Source organism: Glycine soja, chromosome 9 (genome assembly GCF_004193775.1).
Source record: "Glycine soja cultivar W05 chromosome 9, ASM419377v2, whole genome shotgun sequence".
NCBI classification, from domain to species: Eukaryota; Viridiplantae; Streptophyta; class Magnoliopsida; order Fabales; family Fabaceae; genus Glycine; species Glycine soja.
In genome coordinates, this window is record NC_041010.1 from 17,255,144 (window position 1) to 17,278,983 (window position 23,840).

At 36.8% G+C, this 23,840-nt stretch overlaps 2 protein-coding genes and 1 pseudogene across 2 annotated transcripts; 1 reads left to right on the top strand and 2 right to left on the bottom strand.

Moving 5' to 3' along the window:
- Positions 1-417: 417 nt before the first annotated feature.
- LOC114367876 (zinc finger BED domain-containing protein RICESLEEPER 1-like) lies at positions 418-4,296 on the top strand. The gene is made up of 4 exons (XM_028325111.1): positions 418-637; positions 1,693-3,687; positions 3,782-3,847; positions 4,007-4,296. The coding sequence occupies exons 2-3, from the start codon at positions 1,719-1,721 to the stop codon at positions 3,829-3,831; spliced, it is 2,019 nt and encodes a 672-aa protein (XP_028180912.1). The 5' UTR covers positions 418-637; positions 1,693-1,718; the 3' UTR covers positions 3,832-3,847; positions 4,007-4,296.
- A 156-nt stretch (positions 4,297-4,452) lies between these two features.
- On the bottom strand, positions 4,453-7,463 carry LOC114368220 (annotated as a pseudogene).
- Positions 7,464-11,734: 4,271 nt separating this feature from the next.
- On the bottom strand, positions 11,735-13,388 carry LOC114368221. The gene is made up of 4 exons (XM_028325548.1): positions 13,017-13,388; positions 12,416-12,724; positions 11,855-12,337; positions 11,735-11,749 (listed from the first exon to the last, which is right to left on the bottom strand). Exons 1-4 carry the CDS (start codon positions 13,386-13,388, stop codon positions 11,735-11,737), a joined length of 1,179 nt encoding a protein of 392 aa, XP_028181349.1.
- Between the last annotated feature and the right edge of the window lie 10,452 nt (positions 13,389-23,840).

Here is a 23,840-nt window from a genome sequence, read left to right on the forward strand (position 1 = left end):
TTCAACTTATTTAAACACAAAGTATATCAAAAGAAAATGAAAAAAAAAACGCATAATATTAAAAAATATATGGATTAGAGATGATTTATACTAATATAGACAAATAAAAATATTTAAATTGTCTGAAAATGTTTTTACAAAACATTCTTTTCTTTGGAAGTATTAATCTGGTTGTAGTCAAGCTTAACAAGTTTTTTTTTATAGTTTGGTTTTGACCTTTTTATCTAAAAAGCTTGAGTTTGGGTTTTATAGGAAACAAGCCAAGCCTTAAAACCATAGACCCTTGACAAACGGCTCAACTCATTTCCATCCCTACGTCCAATTCAACCGACCAACCAAAACCAACTAGCCAACCCAACCCGAAACACAGAATCAACCAAACCCGAGATTGTGACCCACCCACTCGTTTATCTCTTCTCGAATTCTCTTTCACCACCAACACCCATTTTGGGTATACCTATCGGAATCGGATCCAATCCAATCCAAGTCCAAACACGCATCATCATCGGATTCCCTCTCTCTCCCCTTTTCCCTTCTCTCCAAACCCCATCATTTTCTATCGGACCCTCCGATCAGTCTCTAACACCGCAACCACCATTCTCTCTCTCTCTCTCTCTCTCTCTCTCTCTCTCTCCAAGTAAGACTCTCTCTCTCTCTCTCTCTCCAATTCAATTTTCTTGCTTTTCCCATTTCTTTGAACTCTCAATTGCGTTATTTGACGGTTCACTAATCGCAATTGCGTTAAATTGCAAAAAAAAAAAAATGCTTTTATTTAGAGAGGTTTTGTTCCTTATGGATGGCAAAATTGTGGCAGTCCATGGTTTTAAATTGCAGGCATGCACAATTTTGCCTTTATTTTATTTTATTCCCTTCGATTCTTAACTGTGGCTTTGATGTATATTTAAGGTTAAGTTGGTGTGAGTCAAGATATGTATAGATTCTGACCTATACTCATGGTTCTTGCTTTATTTTGCTGAGGAGTGTGCTAAGATTTAAGGTTATGTCTTTAAATTTGAGCATGGTTTTTAATTGCAGTTGTAATTGTGATCATCACAGTTGTGGTTTGGACTCATGTACGTAGGCCAATTGCGGCTGATTCATTTCGTGATCACAGCCTTATGCGGCTCTAAATGCTGCAATCGAGATTATTGAGCTGCATCATGTGATGCGGCTTGCAATTTAAAACCTTGCAGTAATAGGAACATAGCTGGTTTGGGATTTTAAGGTCTTGTGATCTTGCCAGTTTGTATTTGCAAAAATTGAGTGAGTTTATCAAAAGCTATGGTTGATCCCTCTAGTTCTTTGTCTAATTCATGGAAGAAGAGTAAGGGTGAGCCTTGGCGCAACAGTAAAGTTGCTGCCTTATGACATAGAGGTCATAAGTTCAAACCTAGAAACAGTTTGCTTGCAGGGTAAGGTTGTGTATATTTACCCTCCCCAAACCCCACTTGGCGGGAGCCTTGCGCTCGAGTCGTCCTTTATTCAGAGGAGGGTGAGACTGGCATCAACTTCTGATTTTATTCTACCCAGCCAGTGTTATCACCCGCCGTATAATCACACCATTGCGCCTTATGGGTGCCTCCCTTCGCAAATTGCCTATGGCGGTTGGCAAAAAATCCACCAATTTGTCATTTTTTTTGTCCTGCAATTTTTGGGGTGATGACTTATCACTTAGTTTTGTGCAAAGTGCAGGGTGTTGATAATCTGAAGCCTATGCGATGGAAATATCAAATGATTCGGGTACTAAGAAACCTAAAAGGCTGACATCTGTTGTCTGGAATCACTTTGAAAGGATTAGAAAGGCAGACATCTGCTATGCTGTTTGTGTGCATTGTAACAAGAAACTTAGTGGATCAAGTAACAGTGGAACTACTCATCTGAGAAATCACTTGATGCGGTGTCTGAAAAGATCAAACTTTGATGTGTCTCAACTACTTGCAGCAAAGAGAAGGAAAAAAGATAATACCATCAGCCTAGCAAACATAGGTTTTGATGAAGGTCAGAGGAAAGAAGAATATATAAAGCCAACAATCATCAAGTTTGAACCTGAGCATAAGAAAGATGAAATCATTAACTTCGGAAGTAGTAAATTTGATCAGGAAAGGAGTCAACTTGATCTTGCACGCATGATCATATTACATGGATACCCACTGAGCTTGGTTGAACAAGTAGGATTCAAGGTCTTTGTGAAGAACCTCCAGCCTCTCTTTGAGTTCACGCCAAACAGTTCTGTAGAGATTTCTTGTATAGATATCTACAGGAGGGAGAAAGAAAAAGTGTTTGATATGATAAACAGACTACATGGTAGGATTAATCTGTCAATTGAAACATGGTCTTCAACAGAAAATTCTTTGTATTTGTGTCTATCTGCTCATTACATTGACGAGGAATGGACATTACAGAAGAAACTCCTGAACTTTGTCACACTTGATTCTTCTCATACTGAAGACTTACTTCCAGAAGTGATTATCAAATGTCTCAATGAATGGGATATTGACTGCAAGCTTTTTGCCTTGACACTTGATGATTGTTCCATCAATGATGACATCACTCTTAGAATCAAGGAGCGAGTTTCTGACAAAAGGCCTTTTTTAAGTACTCGGCAATTACTTGATATACGCTCTGCAGCACATCTCATAAAATCCATTGCTCAAGATGCCATGGACGCATTACATGAGGTGATCCAAAAGATTCGAGAGAGCATCAAATATATTAGAAGTTCACAAGTAGTGCAAGGAAAATTTAATGAAATTGCTCAACATGCTAGGATTAACACTCAAAACCTCTTATTTCTTGATTTTCCAGTTCAGTGGAAGTCTACGTATCTCATGCTTGAAACTGCACTAGAATACAGGACTGCCTTTTCTCTTTTCCAAGAACACGATCCCTCCTATTCATCAACTCTAACTGATGAAGAGTGGGAATGGGCTAGTTCTGTTACTGGCTACTTAAAACTTTTAGTTGAAATTATGAATATATTTTCAGGCAACAAATTTCCTACAGCGAATATATACTTCCCTGAGATTTGTGATGTCCATATTCAATTAATTGACTGGTGCAGAAGTTCAGATAATTTTCTTAGTTCCATGGCTTTGAAGATGAAAGACAAATTTGACAGGTACTGGAGCAAGTGCAGTTTACCTTTAGCTGTAGCTGCAGTCCTGGATCCTCGGTTTAAAATGAAGTTGGTTGAGTACTACTTCTCCCTAATTTATGGTAGCACTGCTCTGGAGCATATCAAGGAAGTTTCTGATGGTATCAAAGAACTTTTTAATGTGTATTCTATCTGTTCAACTATGATTGATCAAGGCTCGGCCTTGCCTGGCAGCAGTTTACCTAGTACTAGTTGTAGTTCCAGAGATAGGCTAAAAGGCTTTGACAGATTCCTTCATGAGACATCACAGGGTCAGTCTATGATATCAGACTTAGACAAGTACTTAGAGGAACCAATCTTTCCACGCAATTCTGATTTTAACATATTGAACTGGTGGAAAGTCCACATGCCAAGGTACCCAATTTTGTCTATGATGGCACGTGACGTTCTTGGGACTCCAATGTCAACTATGGCACCAGAATTGGCATTTAGCACTGGGGGCAGAGTGCTAGATTCTTCTCGTAGTTCACTAAACCCAGACACACGAGAGGCTTTGATATGCACCCAAGATTGGCTCCAAAATGAATCTGGAGGTAGGCACTTATCTTCTGCCTTTTTCCACCCATAGAATAATTAATGTTGATTGATTGCTTATTCTGATGCATTATTTTTACTGACTGTTATCAGATCTAAATCCATCATCAATCCATTCTGCTCTACCTCTTCTCATCGAATGAAGTTTATTTTTTCAAGGTATGCTTCTGTAAAACTTGTGTCACATGTTATTATGTTCCAATATTCATTGTTGAACATTTTGCTTTCTACTTATTGTGGTCGGTGCTTGTGTTTCAAGATTGATGGATCGGTTGCCACTTCATGAACAATCTTTATCATTTTGTTTTATAATGTCAGGTTTTATTGACGAATCATCTCAGAATTGTCGAGTTTGCCTTTGAAGTGATCTAGCTTACAAATATTCTGTGAAGATGCATTGTATATTCTTAGAACAACAATGTAGATTTTTAATATTTATAGATCTCTTTTCTATTAGTTGTTTTTATTGGACTAGCACACGGCTGAATCTGATTTTGTATAGAGGGTTGCGTGCCCTTGATATCAAAATCGCTCCTTGTCTGAAAAAGTTTTCTTTTGCTTCACTGTCCATAAAAGAAGGTTGCTCAAAATAAATGATCTTCCGTAGAGGTATGGTTTTAACTGAAATTTCATCTTCTCAACTCTTATCAATAGTTTAAATATGTTTTGGAATTTTATAAAATGTCCACGTGATTGTTTTGAAGACTTGATAACAAAATTATAAGAAATTTTATTGAAGTTTCTGTTTTATTCCACTGGATTCCTTAGATTAACACCAAGTCTAACACTGCAACAATGTTCCTCCTCGACATTCTCCTGCCCCAAAAAGTTTGAAGGAATAGACTCAGTGCATGTTTGGTTCAACGTTGGAGCTCTTCCAATATGCTTTTGGATTATCAAACTCAGTTGTGCATCATGTTTAGTTGCCTCCAAACGTCATTTTTTGACCAAGGTTTCACTCTAAACAGAGTTTGATGCGGATGCAAGGTGGGGTTCCTTTTGAAACTTCCGTTTTCAGTTTGGAGAATTTAATGAAAAACAGTTAATTCTTTTTTTTTTTTTTTGCAAATAGTCATTTTTGTCCATAAAAATATGTGGTGCTGACAAATTTCTCCTTGAAAGATGAAAAATCAAAATTTAGTCTTCGAAAGTGTAAAAAATGAGAGTTATTCGTCCTACTAATTACTTCGTTTGTTAACATTAGGAAACTTGTCTACGTGATACGTAGGGAAAAAAATGTCACAAAATTGATGCTCACGTGGACCTAGAGACTAAAGTTACTTACAAATACGTCCTTAACTTAACAATTTATTGATATTTTTGTCCTTTAATTATATAACTTATTGAGAAATATATTCACAAAATGTATAAATCTAATTAGTGGACATTAATAACAAAATATATGCACCAACAATACATTTGACTTCGAAATTTTTTATTTTGTTATTACAAATATTTATTATAATGTATTATAATTATATTTATAATATTAACTTATCACAAAAGAATCAAGACTCAAGGGGAGGCAAGGCAATGATAGGTCCTTAAATAAAAAATCAGTTTTTTAAATCTTAAATAGATCATCAACAAGTAGGAAAAAATAAACATGAGAGGTCTAACAATCAGAACTATGATGCTTTATAGTTTCATTGCTCATTTAGTGACCACCTATATAATTATAATAGACGTCCATTTAGTGACCACCTATATAATTATAATAGACGTCAAAGAAAAAGTGACAAATCATACTTTCAAGTCATGTAATAATAAAATAAGAAACTTCTAACTCTAATGTGTTGTTGAGGTATGTGTCTTGCTATTGATGTTAACTAATTAAGTTTATATATTTCCTAAATATATCTGCCCGTATGTTGTATAATTGAAGGTGTGATGGATTTGTCTCACTTTTTACATTTTTGAAAACTAATTTTTTTTAGGGATAGATTTGTCAACGTTAATTTATTGGGATTTTAGTTTTTGTTATTCTAGTAAGTGACTTGTTCTTGTATAATTTCATAAGTTTTCAATTGTTATGTTATAAATATAAGTTTTATTTAATAATTAATAGAAATATTATTTTATTCCCTTCATCTCATTATAATTGTCATTTATGAGAAAAAAAATTATCCTAAAATAATTATCATCTTGGTTTTTTAATGTAACATCAATTATCCTTTTACATTTATATCCCTTATATTATTAATGATGAACAATAAAATCCATAAATGAATTAATCATGACATAAGGTTAATTTTATAAAATTGTTACTCTATTATTTATTTATTTATTATTTTTTCTTGATATGTGTAAAATAAGTTCATCTTAAAAAAAATATTGAAATGAAATAGAAAAATAATTAGCATTATATTATAAACTTCATATCCTTTTTAGTAATTACACATGCAAAAGTATTTTTGATTAATATCATCCAAACAAATTTAATTTTGTCAAACAGAGCAATGTCAACAAACCCAAATGTGTCATCCCAAATAAGGCTTGCCTCCAAGAACCTTCTCCAATTCCTTTAAGCCTTTTACTAACTCCTTTGCCACTTCAATCTCTTCTCTCTTTCCAGCCCATATCCTCCCCGCAACATCACCAACAAGCATTTTTTAACACATGAAAATGAATCATTATTAATATATTACTTTTAGTTAGAATAGTGGGCTTAAGCTTAACTCAACTCTTACACATTGACCTATAAGGTGAGGATTTCCTCCTGCTCATATATACTTTTTTGGACTTATCACTAGTCGATGTAAGATATTCAACACACATCCTTCACACTGAGGATTGGATATTTCTTGCATGAAGTTTGTAAGACTAGACATCTGTGTCTTGTTCAATAGTGACCCCATAGTGGGTGTTACGATAGGTCCAACAACACTCGTTAGAATAGGCTCTGATACCATTTTGCAATAATAAGTTTAAACTTACTCAATCCTACAAAATCGATTAGTAAAATGATAGTTGCCACTACTTATATACATTATTTTTTCCTCATTACTGATCGGTGTCAGATCTCCAACATTTCATTTTTTAACCAATGAAAATGAATTAGTATTAGTATATTTACCTTCGTAATATGATGTAACTAACTCCTTCATGATGTGATGTATCATACTAATTTAACAAAAAAAAACTTTTAAATATCCTTTTCTAATTTGAGAATTTGATAATACAAGTACAAAATAATTGACTCAAGTATTGCTCAATTTTTTTTGGCATATATGTAAGTTTTGTCCTAAAAATTTATCACCCATCATGTTGTTAATTAATCCTTGATAACTTTTGATCCAACAAAAAGTAAAAAACAATATAAAAAAAGACAATTTTGAATCAAGATGTATTCTTACCTAAGAAGAAATTGGATCGATGTTAAAACCATTCAAAATTAGGCACTAAAACTTATCTTCTTATTGACAAAATCAAGTTAGAACCTGGCTTGAGCTCTCTTATAAGGGTCTGAGGGTAGGAAAGGAACTTTCTCCTTCCAAACCTCATTAATATACTCAACAATAATGATGGAATCACAAATGGGTTTCTCATTATGGATGAGAACTGGGATCTTCTTGTGAATTGGGTTCATTTGCAGAAGCAATTGGCTCTTGTTCATCTGATCCTCTTCCTTGTACTCATACTTGATCTCCTTCTTAGCCAGTGCTATCCAGGCTCTCATGCCAAACAGACTAAGCCAGTCATCCAACAAAATCAAGTGATCCTTTGCCGTTTCCAACCACAAAGAAGTGAACAATATTGCTTCAGAGGCTATCATGCTTTGGATAAGGTTGACCAAACAATAGCAAATTGTTCACGGACAAATCATCTTAATCGTCTTTATGCATATGCTCAATTATTCTTGCAATCATGTTTGTAAGTTTAATAATTTTGGGTACATTATTTTTAATATATCTGATATAGCTACATCTTCCCACATAATATTTTTTTATGTAGAAGTTGGATCATAAGGAATACACAAAATAGTCAATGGTTTAAATTTGACAGAGGCGGAGATTTTTGTTAAGCACCATAAGAAAGTGTGACAAAATTAAACTATTTTTGTTGAACAAAACTTGCATATGCTCTTGCATACATAAAGCATACCAAGAATATATAAAAGTAGAAGATACAAAGGCATAGGGGTGTATATCGTCTGAAACCCATGAAAAAAAAGAAAAAAAAGAACAAGAAGATTGATATGGCCCTGTCTGTAGCAAAGGACCATTTACAAGAAGTTGGGTCTGAAAGTCCAAAACTACCCAATACAGGAAGTCAAGATGGGCAAGACCTGTTCGGCTGTTGCTAGGTGCACCCAGCAATTGAATGAACTTCCTAAAATGCCCTTCATTTAAAAAATAAAAGTTAATATATTTTTAAAAAAACATTTTCTTCTTCTTCCACTTTAAAAAACGTTTTCTTCCGTGGTTTCCTTCTTCTCCCGTGCACCCAACAACCTCCCCGCAAGTTTCTTCTTCCTTCTTCCTTGGTTTCGTTCTTCTCCTTCCTTCCAAAAAGGTTCGTCTTCTGTGTATACAATGGCAAGCTTCTTCTTCCGCGCTTTGAAATTTGGTTCCCTTCTCCTCCACAAGTATTGGCATCCTCCATTGACTAGCTTTGTTCGTTTCTTCCGCCATTCAGGTTAGTGTTCTAACCTTGTGTCTTCATTTGGAAGCGTTAATGGCCGTAGGATAGACGACACGAGTGATGTGTGGTGGCTGAGGTTGAAGACGAAGGTTCTTCCGCGAGAAGAACCTTCTTCCGCGCATGTGGGAGGGGCAGTTGGATATTGAAGTGGAAGAAGGAGTTCTTCCACGGGAACCCGCGGAAGAAAGGGGAGAAGGTTCTTCCGCGCGTTCCAGCGAAAGAAGGTTCCGAAGGTTCTTCCGCTGGATCCAGCGGAAGATGGTTCCGGAGGTTCTTCCGTGGGCTCCAATGGAAGAACTATGTCTTCCGCGGATCCCGCGGAAGAACCTGCGGAACCTTCTTTCGCAGGCAACATTTCCTGCTCGCGGAGGAACTGGTGGAACTTCTTCCGTAGGCAAGTTTTCCTTCTCGTGGAAGAACATTCGAAACGTCTTCCGCGGAGCATGTTTTTGTGATTTTTGGTTATTTTTTTTGAAAATTTTGTCTGAACCACCAATTTAATGATATTAGTAATTATTATTTTTCATTTATTTGCTATTACAAAGTGTATATGGTATTTAACTTACACAAACTCCCTAATTTTGATACATCACCTATTGTATTTTGCTTTCATTTGGTTAGGATGTCTAAATTGAATTGTTATTTGCTGTCATTTGGTTAGGATGTATAAATGACTGTATACACTGCATAAATTATGTGGATTAGTTAGGATTCTTTTTCCCTGATGAATGAGAGGGTTAAGAAAAAAAAAGGTAAGTTAGGATACTAATATACAACTATTAGACTATTGCTACACTTGTAATTAAGAAAAAATATGAGACAAGAAAACAAAGTTTCTGTTTCTAAATTTATTTTGATATTGAAAAGAAATTTGTGTAATCTAATCTAATAGGCTGCAACCTGTCAAGAAACATTGAAAACTTAATTTGACCAAATTATTAAGAAACATACAAAACATGTGTTTGAACAAATTTGTAATGACAAAGCTTTGTTACCAATTATTTAAATATTTAATTTGACCAGAAAAAATAAATGTTCTTCATGATTTTAGATCATAGTTAGAACACGAGGTTTAGGTCATGCGTTAGGAGCTGGTAGAGGTAGAGGCATTAGTGAGGATACGCATGAGGCTGATGTTCCTCTGCATCGCAGACCTACTGCTTCAGCACGTAGACAACAGGTTCGTCTGCGTGAGGACGTGACAGAGAGACTTGAGGATGTGCCTCAGTTGCATGAGGATGTTCCTCATGTGTCTGATGCCACCCCAGAGATTACAGGCGCCACCGATGCTGTTCAGATAGAGGGAGTGGCTACTGATGGGAGCTTGGGGTCACCTGCTGCAGATGAGGGTTTCCCCGGTGGACCACGCGACCCATCGATTTTGACCGATTTGCTGAGCATGTCGCACACAACATCTGGAGTGGACGGGTACGTAGTTTTTAATGTTGACTAATTACATAAAAATTATTTGTAGTTGGATTGTTTTTTATATACATGTTATTGTAAATTGTTATTCAATTTAGGAACGACCCGATCTGAAGTTGGTCTCCCACGGTAGAAAAGTAGATAAAATTGGGAGACCAGTGCCTGAGATCGAAGGGTTGATTGCTGGCACCAGATTGAGTCCACTGATCAGGTGTCTGTTATCACCACTAATCCTGGACTGATATCCGCCTTCGTCGAGAGGTGGCATCGCGAGACTAGCACGTTCCACCTGCCAGTAGGCGAGTTGACGACCACATTGGATGACGTGGCGTCACTCCTACACCTTCCCATCACTAGCGCGCTGCATACGTTCGAGTCGCTTGTTACTTCAGACGCCATTCATCTACTGACGGAGCTTCTTGAGGTCAGTCATGAGGAGGCTACACCTTCCCATCACTGGCGGGTTCTTCGACAGTTTGGCTACCTTCAGACGGTCCCTCCGCCGCCGGTTTGTGATTCTTTGACGGGTGATGATATAGATGACCGGTGGCTGAATTTTCCAGACCATTTGGTGCCTTCAGGGGAGCTCTGTGTAGTTCCTGGATAGGTGGCGGCAGACTACATGGAGTGGTTTTTTCGGATATCGCACCCATTCGTCACGCGGACCGAGGAGACTGTTGCGCCGAGACATCCGCCTCCCCCTCATCATGAGGAGTTCGTCGAGCCACCCATCCCCGAGGTTTTAGTCGCGACCGATCTCTCTACGCATTCAGTGGTAAGCATAACTTCTGTAGTTTTTCATAATTTAATTTTTTTTAAAATGTGATACTGACTTTGTTATTTTGACTGTGATAGGTTCACTGTGAAGGATGTCAGGGGATGGCTCAGGATTTAGGAGCGATTGTTGAGGATTTGGAGCGGGTCATCAACCTCAGGATGGTCACTGAGGGCACTGACTTACATGACAGCATGACTCGTTGTCTGAGGAGAGCTAGAGGCGACACCGCAGATGGAAGTCTTAGGCCGCGCCAGAGACGCCGCATAGATTAGGATTTATATTTTTATTGTACTTAGATTATTAATTTTTGTATTTGTTTATGTATGTCATAAAACACATTTACTTACATCATTTATGATTTTTGTTTGTCTCTCTATAAATATATTGTTTGAAATTTAAATATAAACCACACACATGAGTCACATTTATAATGACATTTGAATATATAAAATAAAGAAGATAAAATAATTTGTGCCTTTTAGAAACATGCCTAAGTACTCCTGTTCGGGCTTTTTTTAAAATTATGTGGGAGCCGCTTGAGACTGTCCAGGGCCGCTATTTGGCATGTTTGCACGTCAAGAACCCAAAAAAATAAAAGCAGCACCCTGTTCTATCGAATCGCACCTCAAACGAAGGCACCAAAAATAAAAAAAAGTTGGTTTTCGGCTTATTAGAAACATATAACTACCATTCAGTTCAACACAAATATAACAATTTGACACAGTAACACTTATTCACGGAACAATTGATTAATTACATGAACATAAATCCAATGTACATATACATACATAAATATTACAAGTTCAGTGTCCGCTTAGGTCTACATGTGTTGTATTAATTGTCATTAGGCTTAAGTATTGCTGCATTCTACCTACATATGCAGTTGGCCATTGTTTTGCCTCCAGATACGCATTGCTTGACCACAACAATGCCATAGGCGGTAAGGGACAACGATCTTTCAGAAAAACCTGTTGTAAGTGAAATTACAATAATAAGTTAAACAAACAAACCAACACATTCAATAATTGAAATTATCTGAGTAAACGAATTTGCAATGGACCTGAACAAAATGACTGCCATACACATGGCCGACGCATATTATGCGGTGCGCAGCAGAATTGGCCGGTGGTCGACTTCTGAGAGGAAAAAATGTGAAGCTCTGTTGTCGTGACAATGATACAAGTATTACCTTGACGCAATTACATATCCCATATCTGTTATATCCATCCATTTGTCCATACTAACCTAAATCAAATAACAAATACACGTGTCAGTCATGTAAACATTACTTATATTTTTAAAAAGCATAAAACACATACCTTGGATAACCCATCCACGTGTAGGGACAACCTTAGCTGTTCATATCTCTCCGTGCCACCAAAGATCTTTATGTAGTCTTGCGACCATTTGCCAAGTTCTTTAATCAATTTATTATGCATCATGGCCCAACACTCTTCTCCCATACCTAACAAAGCGGAAACTGACCGATATCCACAATTACCATCCGCTTTCACATCAACAACATCCTCAATGAAACCATGCATAAATAGCGGAAATTGATCTAACATGGGGATCATCTTTGCTGGCTTTGGTGGTGCAAAAGATGATGCACTGGGTCTGATTGAGGTGTTGCTGTTTTGAACCGAATGATAAACATCAACATACTCCCAATAAGATGGATCACGCTTTGTCGATCTTTCGCTTCTTTTCATTACCTTTTTCGGGGCACCTTTCGTCTTAACCTGTGTTGGAGGAGGACACATAGAGGTCTCATCGGGAAACGCAAATTCTCGGAGTTTACTCTTGAAAGTAACTTTCCCACAAACATCAAGTTCATTGAATCTTTTATATATTCTACCCATCTCTTCCTTGATGCTCACTTCGGCCTCACATAGCCCCTGGTCTGAAAAATTAAGTCTCCTCCAGTACATATGGACTGCATCCAGTGGGATGCTGCCACCCTCATACCTTTGTAGCTCGCATGCACAAGGAAGACCTAGCGTGGTTCTCAAGACACACCCACAAGAAGACACATTGTCTTTCAAATGACGTACACGCTCAAACTCAACAGAAATTTCATTTAAAGCGTACATTGACACCATTCCCAGAAGCCTCTTGTATAAGGTTTTCTTAAAAACATGACCAACAACATGTGTACTTGTTTCGAATGATGCTCTAATTTCAGTGTGCTGCAACATCATCATGTTGTTCATTGCATCCCAAACACTACAGAGGTCTCCAACGCTATTCTGTAATATCCTCTTCAAAGACCAATGAGCAGATTCAACCCTACATTTAAAACACACAACAAAGAAGACAAATTAATAACAATAATGTTCCAAAAAATCATTAAAAGAAACTTGACTAATATAATAAAACATTTAAATACCTATTTGTTGTTGTGTTGCCTAGGTGCATAACCTTATTCCTCCAGGCCAAGATAAATTTCTCCTTGTGTGGGACAATCCATGTCTCACATACGTAGTCAATGAACATTGGCCACGGGGAACACGCTACTTGAAACCTTTGAAGGTGCTCAGGGAACTCCTGTTCCGAAGGACAATCTACCAGGTTACCCCAGCTATCCATTACGTAGTCCCAAGCATTCTTCTGACCAACAAGCGATTTACACTTTGCCTTCACATTCTTGTCTATGTGAAACCTGCACAACAAATTCTTACATTCCAGAAACACAACTTTCACAGCATTCATCAGGGCTAGGTCTCTGTCTGTGACAATAACAACAGGAAGGCGATCATTTCTTAAAAAAAGGCCTCGAAACCGTTCCAATGCCCATACAAGATTGTTCACGCGCTCACCCTCCAGATATGCAAACCCAGCAGAGAAAGTCATCCCGGTTGGTGTCACCCCCACAATGTCAAGCAATGGGAGCCTGTACCTATTTGTTTTGTAGGTACTGTCTATCAAAAAAACAAGATGACATGCGTTACATAACTTAACTGCATCTGGGTGACACCAAAACAAATCACGCACCACATCTTCATTCTTCAATCTATGCTAATGAATGTATTGGTCACGTTCAAGGAGCCTCATTAGGTGTTGCATTTCACTGTCATCTCCTCTGATTGAAGAACGGTATGCACTTCTTGCATTGTAGATTTGTTTGATTGTGGTGCAACTGCTGCTGTTGTGCTCCTTCAACGTTAGCAGGATGTTTCTTGGTTTCACATTCGACTTCGTCATATCAGCAATGATATTCTTCTCATCATCTGTCAATCTCCCAGCATATGGATGTCCAACTAAGGTCTTCGCCAATTCATGGTTGTGAATCCCACATATCAGCTTCACCGCCCAACCTTCACCTCCATGCACTGGTTTTCCATGAATCTTAAATGGACAACCACATTTTCTAGTACCTGTGTCTTTTCTAACAAATTCTTTCTTCCTACCCTTGTACTTACCGCTCCTTTCACACCCAATTAAGACAAATGAAGTTCTTCCTCTGCTGCCAGTATATGTATCAGACCTCATAATTACTGCAACAAAACCATTTTCATGGGCAACCGTTCGAGCCCACTTCAAAACATCTTCTCGGGTTTCAAAGACCTAGGACACAACCACGACATATTAATTTTTACACAAATCATACATTAGACCAAACAATTAAAACTGATTGACATGATTACCTAAGAAGTATTAAAAGCATCTGAACAATCAACATGTGCTTCATTCACACCACAATCTTCTTCATTTTGAAAATCCATATCAACTTCTTCAGACATCGCACTGTAATATGCCCATTGATCTTCGTCCATCTTAATTAAAAGTATAACTATCACCTGATTCAACATTCAACTAAATAATTTGAACATTTTGACAACCTCACACAAATATTTAATCTACACATACATAACCAAATTCAACTTTAAATTACATAATTCAAAAATTATAACCTACAAAGCTCATTTAACCAAAAAATACCTCAACCTAGGCAAAAAAAAATCAACAATTCAACCAACAAATATATTTTTATGTTTCACATAAATTTCAAATAGAATTAACCAAAATAACATTCAAAATAATCTTAAAACAAAAAAATCATAAAATAAAACAAATTAATCCACGGAAGAAGCAGTCTTCCGCAGTAGTAATATCAACTGCGGAAGACTGCTTCTTCCGTGGAGTCTTGCGGAAGACGTCTTCTGTGAGATTCCACGGAAGACGTCTTCCACGAGACTCCACGGAAGAAGTTTTTTTCTTCCGCAGCTGTAATATCTTCCCCGGAAGAAAATTTTTTGCGTCCAAACTTACACCATTCTACTACCAAAAATAAACAATCAACCACACAAACCAGCTACGTACCTTACTTGACAAATATCACACCAAAGAAGAGCACAAACACAACCAACACCGACAAAAATCGCACAGCACAAGCACCAGAATGGAGAAAACGCACCAGAATGGAGAAAACGCGCACCGGAGTGGAGGAAATGCAGAAGAGAGAAAGCAAAAAGGAAGAATGAAAAAAAAAGTTTTTATATAAGGAAAAAGTACAGGGGCATTTTTGGGTTTTTTAAAAATTGCTGGGTGCACCAGCAATGTTGCTGGGTGCCCCTAGCAATTGCTGACCTGTTCTCGTGAAGAAAAGGCCCAATTCGTGGAAAGATTGCAGACATTTTCTCACTGATGCTTGTATCCGTTTTAGTGACAAATCAATATTTAATTGTAATAGTTTATTATCATTCTGTTACTAGGGAATATTTTACCTTAGACTATTAGCCATTAAGAATTACACTTGTCACTAGATCTGTATTTTCAGGGATGTAAAGACTCGACAAATATCATGATAGAATAGTGAAAGGCATGAAAGATATTACAAACCCAGTTACTAGTCTAATTCTTTGCCTATTTCTCTGGAGTTTCTCCCTGGCCTAATCCATCTTGCATCAGATTTAGAGACCAAAGCAAGGGAGAATAAGCTTTTCACAAAAGAAATCCTCAAGAGGCTAGTTAGCTTTAAGCAATAAACAACTGCAAAGAAGGTAACTTTAGCCATAGAGGATTGCAGTGCAAATGGTCTTGCCAAAACTATGTTGGTTGCAGATAAAAATATTGAAGGAAATAGGTCCTCTGTGCATAAGAATCCAATGATACTAGCTCTGTTGAAAACAACAAAAAAATGAGATAAATCTGACCCCAAAAAGTAGAGAGGATTTGATAAAACTTGACGGGACATGCTAGGTGCACCCAACAATATTGCTGGTGCACCCATCAAATTAGTGAATGGACCATTTTGCCCTTTAATTAAAATTTAAAAAAAGAGCAATGAGCTCCCGAAAGACACCATTCTGCTTTGTCTCTTTTCTTCTTTTGCTCCTTCTTCTTCCTCGCGACCCGCGCCTTCTTGCTGCCATTTCCGATTAGCCGCCGTTGCTGCGTTTTTGCCATCAAGGTTAGTCTCCCCTAACTCCCCTCCCCTTTAATGTCCAATGGTCTTGTAGCATTTAGCCTAGGATAGTGGAACCTTAGGGTAGAAGACGTCGTCGGAAAAAATGGGGAAAACGCGGCAGACCTGGAACGTTTGGTTCTTCCGAAAGAACCTCTTCCGGAAAGTTTCCGGAAGAACCACATCTTCTATAACTTCCGGAAGAAGTTGTTCCGGAAACTTTCTGGAAGAGGCTTTTTTGGAAGAACCAAAGGGTCATCCGGAAGAACCACTTCTTCCGGAAACTTTCCGGAACAACTTCTTCTGGAAAGTTTCTGGAAGAAGTGGTTCTTCTGGATGACCCTTTGGTTCTTCTGGAAGAGCCTCTTCTGGAAAGCTTCCGAAACAACTTCTTCCAGAAGTTTCTCCGGAAGAAGTGGTTCTTCCGGAAGTAGGAATTTTCTTTAAAAAATTTTGTTTTGTTTTTTTTAATAAATTAAGTTGTTATTTTATTTTTATAAATTAAGTAGTGTATGTTTTTGAATTTTTTTTTAAAAAATTATGTTTGGTTTTTTTGTGACAAATGAAGTTGTTTTTTTATAATTAAGTTGTGTATGTTTACTAATTATTTATTTTTAAATTATTTGTGTTTTTGTTTATAAATGAAGTTGTTTATTTTTATTAATTAAGTTGTGTGTGTTTTGAAATTTGTTTTTTTTTCAAATAGTGTTTTTTTATAAATGAAGTTGGTTATTTTTATAAATAAATACGTGTTTTAGAATTTGTTTTTTGTAAAATAGTGTTTTTTTATAAATGAAGTTGGTTATTTTTATAAATTAAGTTTTGTATGTTTTGAATTTTTTTAATTAGTTTTGTTTATTTTTTATATATTTTTAGTTGTGTATGTTTACTAATTATTTATTTTTAAATTAGTTGTGTTTTTTGTTGTTTATAAATGAAATTGTTTATTTTTATAAATTAAGTTGTGTGTGTTTTGGAATTTGATTTTTTTTAAATAGTATTTTTTTTATAAATGAAGTTGGTTATTTTTATAAATTAAGTTGCGTATGTTTTGAAAGTTTTTGTAACTAGTTTTGTTTATTTTTTATATAATTTTAGTTGTGTATGTTTACTAATTATTTATTTTTAAATTAGTTGTGTTTTTTTGTTTATAAATGAACTTGTTTATTTTTATAAATTAAGTTGTGTGTGTTTTGGAATTTATTTTTTTTAAAATAGTATTTTTTTTATAAATGAAGTTGGTTATTTTTATAAATTAAGTTGTGTATGTTTTGAAGTTTTTTTTAATTAGTTTTGTTTATTTTTTATATAATTTTAGTTGTGTATGTTTTCTAATTATTTATTTTTAAATTAGTTGTATTTTTTTGTTTATAAATGAAGTTGTTTATTTTTATAAATTAAGTTGTGTGTGTTTTGGAATTTCTTTTTTTTTTAAATAGTCTTTTTTTATAAATGAAGTTGGTTATTTTTATAAATTAAGTTGTGTATGTTTTGAATTTTTTATAATTAATTTTGTTTTATTTTTATATATAATTTTATTTGTGTATGTTTACTAATTATTTGTTTTTAAATTAGTTGTGTTTTTTTCTTTATAAATGAAGTTGTTTTTTTTTATAAATTAAGTTGTGGATGTTTACTAATTAATTATTTTTACATTAGTTGTGTTTTATTTTATAATTGAAGTTGTTTATTTTTTTATAAATTATGTGGTGTGTGTTTTGAAATAATTTTTTTTAAATTAGTCTTATTTTTTATAAATAAAATTGTTTTATTTTTATAAAGAAAGTTGTGTATGTTTTGAAATAATTATATGAATAGTTTATTTGATCCAAAAAAAATACGTGTTCTACATGATTTGCAGATCATGGTTAGAACACGAGGTTTAGGTCGTGCTATAGGTAGGGTTATAGGCAGAGATAGACAGGATGAGCATGATGCAGTTGATGTTCCTCAGAGGCGTAGGCCTACTGCATTAGCCCGTAGGCAATAGGTTCATCAGATGACTGAGAATGTTCCTCACATGACTGAAGATGTCCCTCATATGGCTGAGGATGCACCTAAGATGACTGCGGACGTACAGGCTGATGATGGTGCTGAGGGGTCACATGCTGATGATGCTGAGGGATTCCCAAGTGGGCCATGTGACCCATCAGTGCTGACTTCATTTGCAGACCATGTTGCACATGCCATTTGGAGTGAACATGTATTTTAATTTGTTAATTATTTCTTATTGTTGATTTGTTTGTCATTAAATTTTTTTTATATTTGTATATTTGGAATGCTTTGTACTTCAATTCAGGAACGTCCTGAGTTGAAGTTGGTGTTGCACAGGAGGAAGGTGACGTTAATTGGGAGGCCAGTGCCTGAGATTGAAGGATTGGTTGCTGCCACAGGATTAAGTCCATTGATCGGGTGTTCAGTTGTTATTGACGATCCTAGACTTATATCTGCATTTGTGGAGAGGTGGCACAGGGAGACCAACACCTTCCACCTTCCAGTAGGAGAGTTGACGATCACATTGGATGATGTGTCGTCACTCCTCCATCTGCTTATCAGTGGCGCCTTCCATAGCTTTCATGCTCTTTCTGTGGACGAGGCGATATTTTTCTTGACAGAGTTGCTTGAGGTGTCTGCTGAGGAGGCTAGAGCGGAGACAACACGATCACGCGGGGCATATGTACGGCTAGGATGGGTTCGAGACATCTATGAGATAAGATGCCAGGCACGACGATGGATTGTAGCAGCTCGTGCTTATCTACTGCACCTAGTGGGTTGCACTCTTTTTTCTAACAAGAGTGCAACATATGTTCATGTGGTGCATCTAAAGGCTTTTCGCGACCTGGGTGAGAGTGGTGGTTATGTCTGGGGAGTTGCTGCGCTGGTTCATATGTATGACCAGTTAGATGAAGCTGATAGGACCACGACACAGCAGATTGGGGGGTACCTGACTTTATTATAGGTAAATTTTGTGTTTTTAAATATGTTACATTGGATTATGATTTAAACATATTTTTATGTTATGTTAACCTAATTTTTTTTGTAATGCTGGATCTATGAGCACTTTCCGAGTGTGCATCAGTGCGCAACAAATGATGCGTACGAGGAGACGTCCCCACATGCTTCCTGGTGGCTGACGATGAAGGCACATATGAAGGGAATTGCAGGAGCGCTGTACCGGGCACATTGTGATGCTTTGACGGTCACATATGAGTGCTGGTTGCCTTACACTGAGCATCGAGGGGTTAAGGGGTTTGAGCTGATTTCATCGTTCCAGGGTCAGCAGAGATGGGGTCCTATGTTGGTCACAGTTCGACCGGAGACGGTGCTACGACAACTTGGTTCCCTCCGCCGCCTGTTAGCGCTTCATTGTCATATGATGATATAGATGACAGGTGGGTGCATTTCGCAGACCACGTACTAGCTGTGGGTGAGCTTTGTGTAGTTCCTGGGCAGGTATCTGCGGATTACATGGAGTGGTTTTTTTAGATATCTCACCCATTCATGATACCGACCCAGGAAGGTGACCAGCCCAGACATGCACCTGCCCCAGACCATGCGGAGTACATGCAGCCGGCCATCCCACAGGTTTCAGTAGCATTTGACCCCTCTCCACATGCAGTGGTAAGATTATTTGTGCGTTTAATGTTTGATGAATTGTTATTTATTTTAAATTTTGTAATAAATGTTTTTTATGACTGTCACAGGATGTTTACGAAGGCTATGAGGCGATTGCAGAAAGGTTGGAGCGTGTGCTCAACCTTAGGATGGTCACTGCAGGCACAGAGTTACATGATATTATGCAAGATTGCCTCACGATCGCCAGGGGGGTGCCAGTGCAAATGGAAGTGTCAGGGCTCGACAGAGACGGTGCACAAAGCATTGATTATTGTTTTTATGTTTTGTAGTTGACATAATTTTTTGTATTTGCTACACTTTTGGGTTTAATATAGTTTACTTGTTTTGCACTGTATATTATTTTATGATATTAACTAACGTATCGATTCTGATTTCGATCTTGGTCCTTAAACGAAGTTTTGGACTCTTATGAATTTTTGATAAAAAAAAGTGAAGCTAAAATCATGACTTTCGTTCATAAAAATGACATTAAAATTATAAATTTTTAAAAATAAGATAACTAATTGTTTGTCTTTTAAAGTAAAAAGATGAAAATGATATTTAAGCCGGAGGGGCGCTATTTCACATGTTTGGACGTCAAAGAACCCAAAAAAATTAATGTTGTACCCTGGTTCCATCGAATAACACCTAAAAAAAGAGGCACAAAATCAAAAAAAATAGGAATCAGACCCTTTTTAAATTTTTAAGTACCCATGTTTGGGGTTTTTTTTGGATTATGTGCGAGCCGCCTAAGACATTGGAGGGACACTATTTCTCATGTTTGGACGTCAAAAAACCCAAAAAAATTAATGTCGTACCCTGGTTCCATCGAATAACACCTCAAAAAAGAGGCACAAAATCGAAAAAAATAGGAATCAGACCCTTTTTACATGTTTAAGTACCCATGTTTGGGGTTTTTTTTGGATTATGTGCGAGCCGCCTAAGACATTGGAGGGGCGCTATTTCTCATGTTTGTACATCAAAGAACCCAAAAAAATTAATGTGGTACCCTGGTTTCATCAAATAACACCTAAAAAAAGAGGCAGAAAATTGAAAAAAATAGGAATCGAACCCTTTTTACATGTTTAAGTACCCATGTTTGGGGTTTTTATTTGGATTATGTGCAAGCCTCCTAAGACATTGGAGAGGTGCTATTTCTCATGTTTTGACGTCAAAGAACCCAAAAAAATTAATGTCGTACCCTGGTTCCATCGAATAACACCTCAAAAAAGAGGCACAAAATCGAAAAAAATAGGAATCGGACCCTATTTACATGTTTAAGTACCCATGTTTGGGGTGTTTTTTGGATTATGTGCGAGTCGCCTAAGACATTGGAGGGGCGCTATTTCTCATGTTTGGACGTCAAAGAACCCAAAAAAATTAATGTCATACCCTGGTTCCATCGAATAACACCTCAAAAAAGAGGCACAAAATTGAAAAAAATAGGAATCAAACCCTTCTAAGTATGCCTAAGGTCTGAAGGTCAAACAATTAAAATAAATTATATTTGGACCATTCAAACAACACATTCAACTTTATTATGGAATTTAAACACGCCTTAAATAGATAAAAGTTACATGAAAAGCAAAAAAATAAACGTTGCATTCAGTCGTTTAGCGATGCCGCAGTCACCTCGTCTTCGAATTCCATAACATATTTAGTAAAGACATCTAAAATTTCTATTGGCCCATATTTTTTCCAGTAGTTAGACTGTACTAACACCTTCAGCACTTCATCGTTGGTCTTCAGCTCATTAATTTCATATTTTATAAGTTTATCTGAATACTCAAAGCGACCTGGTTGGCGAAAAAACAATCGTCTTACCGTTTGTGATTCGTGAATTCCAAGAGAGGGAATCCCTTTAGGTGCAACTTGCTTTATTAAATCCTTCAGTTCATCGATCGTACATCTTGAAGGAATTTGAAATTTCTTTGGATTTTTTCCTGTGAACATGCATCCAACAAATTTGTTCTGGGGTGGCATGTTCCATTTCCCGTTGTAATACAGGATCGCGTCATGAGTACGGGGCATAGTGCGTTGAAGTAAGTTTATTACTCCATCCGGTGTTCTTCCAACGGTGCATAATAACTCAATCGGACCAACACATGAAAATTGATCATTACACATTAACATTGTGTTGACATCGTCATCATTTATCAATTTCATACATTGAAAGCGAATTTGGTTACCTGTATGGGTGAATGACTGTCAGTAGTGAATTTCATCCACAAATTGTTTGTTGGATAGCTGAAGGGTATTGTGTATTCTGATTTTTAGGCTTGCAAAATCACAACTTTTTGGTACTCGAATGGGTGCGTCTTCCAAGAAAGGAAAACGTGCGGAGTCGCCACCAACGTTTATTCAAGGAAAACGTCGGAAAAACCGGAAAAGACGTGGTCTACGAACTTTTTAAGTGTGAAAGGTCTGGGAGTTGTATTTACGCCTTTTATGTCTTTTTATGCATTTTATATTTTTTATCTTTTTGGGGTCGACAAGGGTGTTTCCCTTGCTCCTACGTATTCCTTAATTGTGATAAGGAAATCAGACCTACATAGTTCTTTGGGAACTAAACGTTGGTTAAGTTGTTTTTATCCTTTTTCGCAAGATATATTTTGATTGAACGAAAGGTCGTTTTTAAGGCGTTGGACCATTTAAACGATCTTTCGATGTTCTTTTGAAAGGAGAGAAAACATTAAGGCATTGGACCATTAATGATCTCTTGGTTTTTTTGAAAGAGGTGACAAATTATGTGTTTGATTTTAGGCTTTTAAAAAAGGTCCACGTTTAACCAATAAAAGCGAAGATGACCATTTCAAGGCGTTGGACCTCAAAATGGTTTTTAGGTGATGACAAAAGTTTGATTTGTCAGTTGATTTTAGCTTTAGTTTCACTTTGGTTATTATTCAATTCGATTAAGAACAAAATCCCAAAGAAAAAACGTCTGATTGATTTTTTTTATTGAAAGATATTTTTTTATTATTATATTATTATTTTGCCTCTTTTTGGTTTTAAACGTGGTTACGGCGTGAAAGATCGGTCGGATTTTATTCTAACAGAGATTAAAAGATATTACAACTCAAATGATCGGTGGAAATTTATTTTATTTTTTGATTAGGCGAGAAAACGACTTAAATAAGTAATTAAAGCACGTCAAAAGGGGGTACGGAAAGTAAACGAAATAAAAATAAAAGTACGCGAAACAAGTAGGGACCACTAAGGGCACATAGAATGAATTGAAAGGTTCGATTTTGGGAATTTATTGGCTGAAGACCGAAGAACGATGAAGAACAGTGGAAAATCTTCATGAAATCGCCCACGGAAACGTCTCGGAAGCGTTACGGAAGCGCCTCGGCTTGAATTTTCTTCACGGAAATAATTTTTCTCACTAATTTTAAGTGAATCTCAGATACCAAGAGGGTTGAACGAATTTGCTCTACCCTCTTTCCCCTATTTATAGGGGAAAAGAGGGAGGTGGTTGTCACCCAGCTCGCCTATTGCTTCCACCAGAAGGCACCGCCTTCTGTTGGAACATCCTGGAAGGCCCAAGTGGGCCTGATTGCTATTTGCACACCCCTATTTACTAAATACACCCCCTTTGCTCTTTTTTGCTGATTCTTTTTCCGTAACGTTACGGAACTTTACAAATTACGTAACGATACTTATTTTCTTTCCTAATGTCACGAAACTTTACGGATTACGCAACCACCCCCCCTTTGACTTTTGGAATGTTACGGAACTTTATGGATTGCGCAATAATGCTTCCTTTCGACTCCCGACATGTCGCGGAACTTCACGGATTGCCTAACAATGGGTGTCAAGTACCTCGAAGCGGTCAAGTGAAGGTCGCATCCCACCAAACAGATGGTCCCCGGACGAAATTAGGGTATGACACATCCCAAACACTACACAAGTCTCTAAGGCTATTTTGTAATACTCTTTTTAGAGCCCAATGAGCTGATTCAACCCTACATTTAAAATACACAACATACATGAAAAATATACAACAATTAAATACCATTTATCAATAATCCTAACTAACAAAAAAATAAGTTCTTAATACCTGCTTGTTGTGTTGCCTAGGTGCATGACCTTATTTGTCCATGCTGTAATAAATTTTTCCTTGTGAGGGATAATCCATGAGTCGCTAACATAGTCAACGAACATCGGCCAAGGCGAATAAGCAATTTGAAACTTCTGAAGGGACTCGGTGAACTGGTGTTCGGACGGACAATCAACCAAAGTACCCCAGTTATCCATTACATAGTCCCAGGCATTTTTTGACC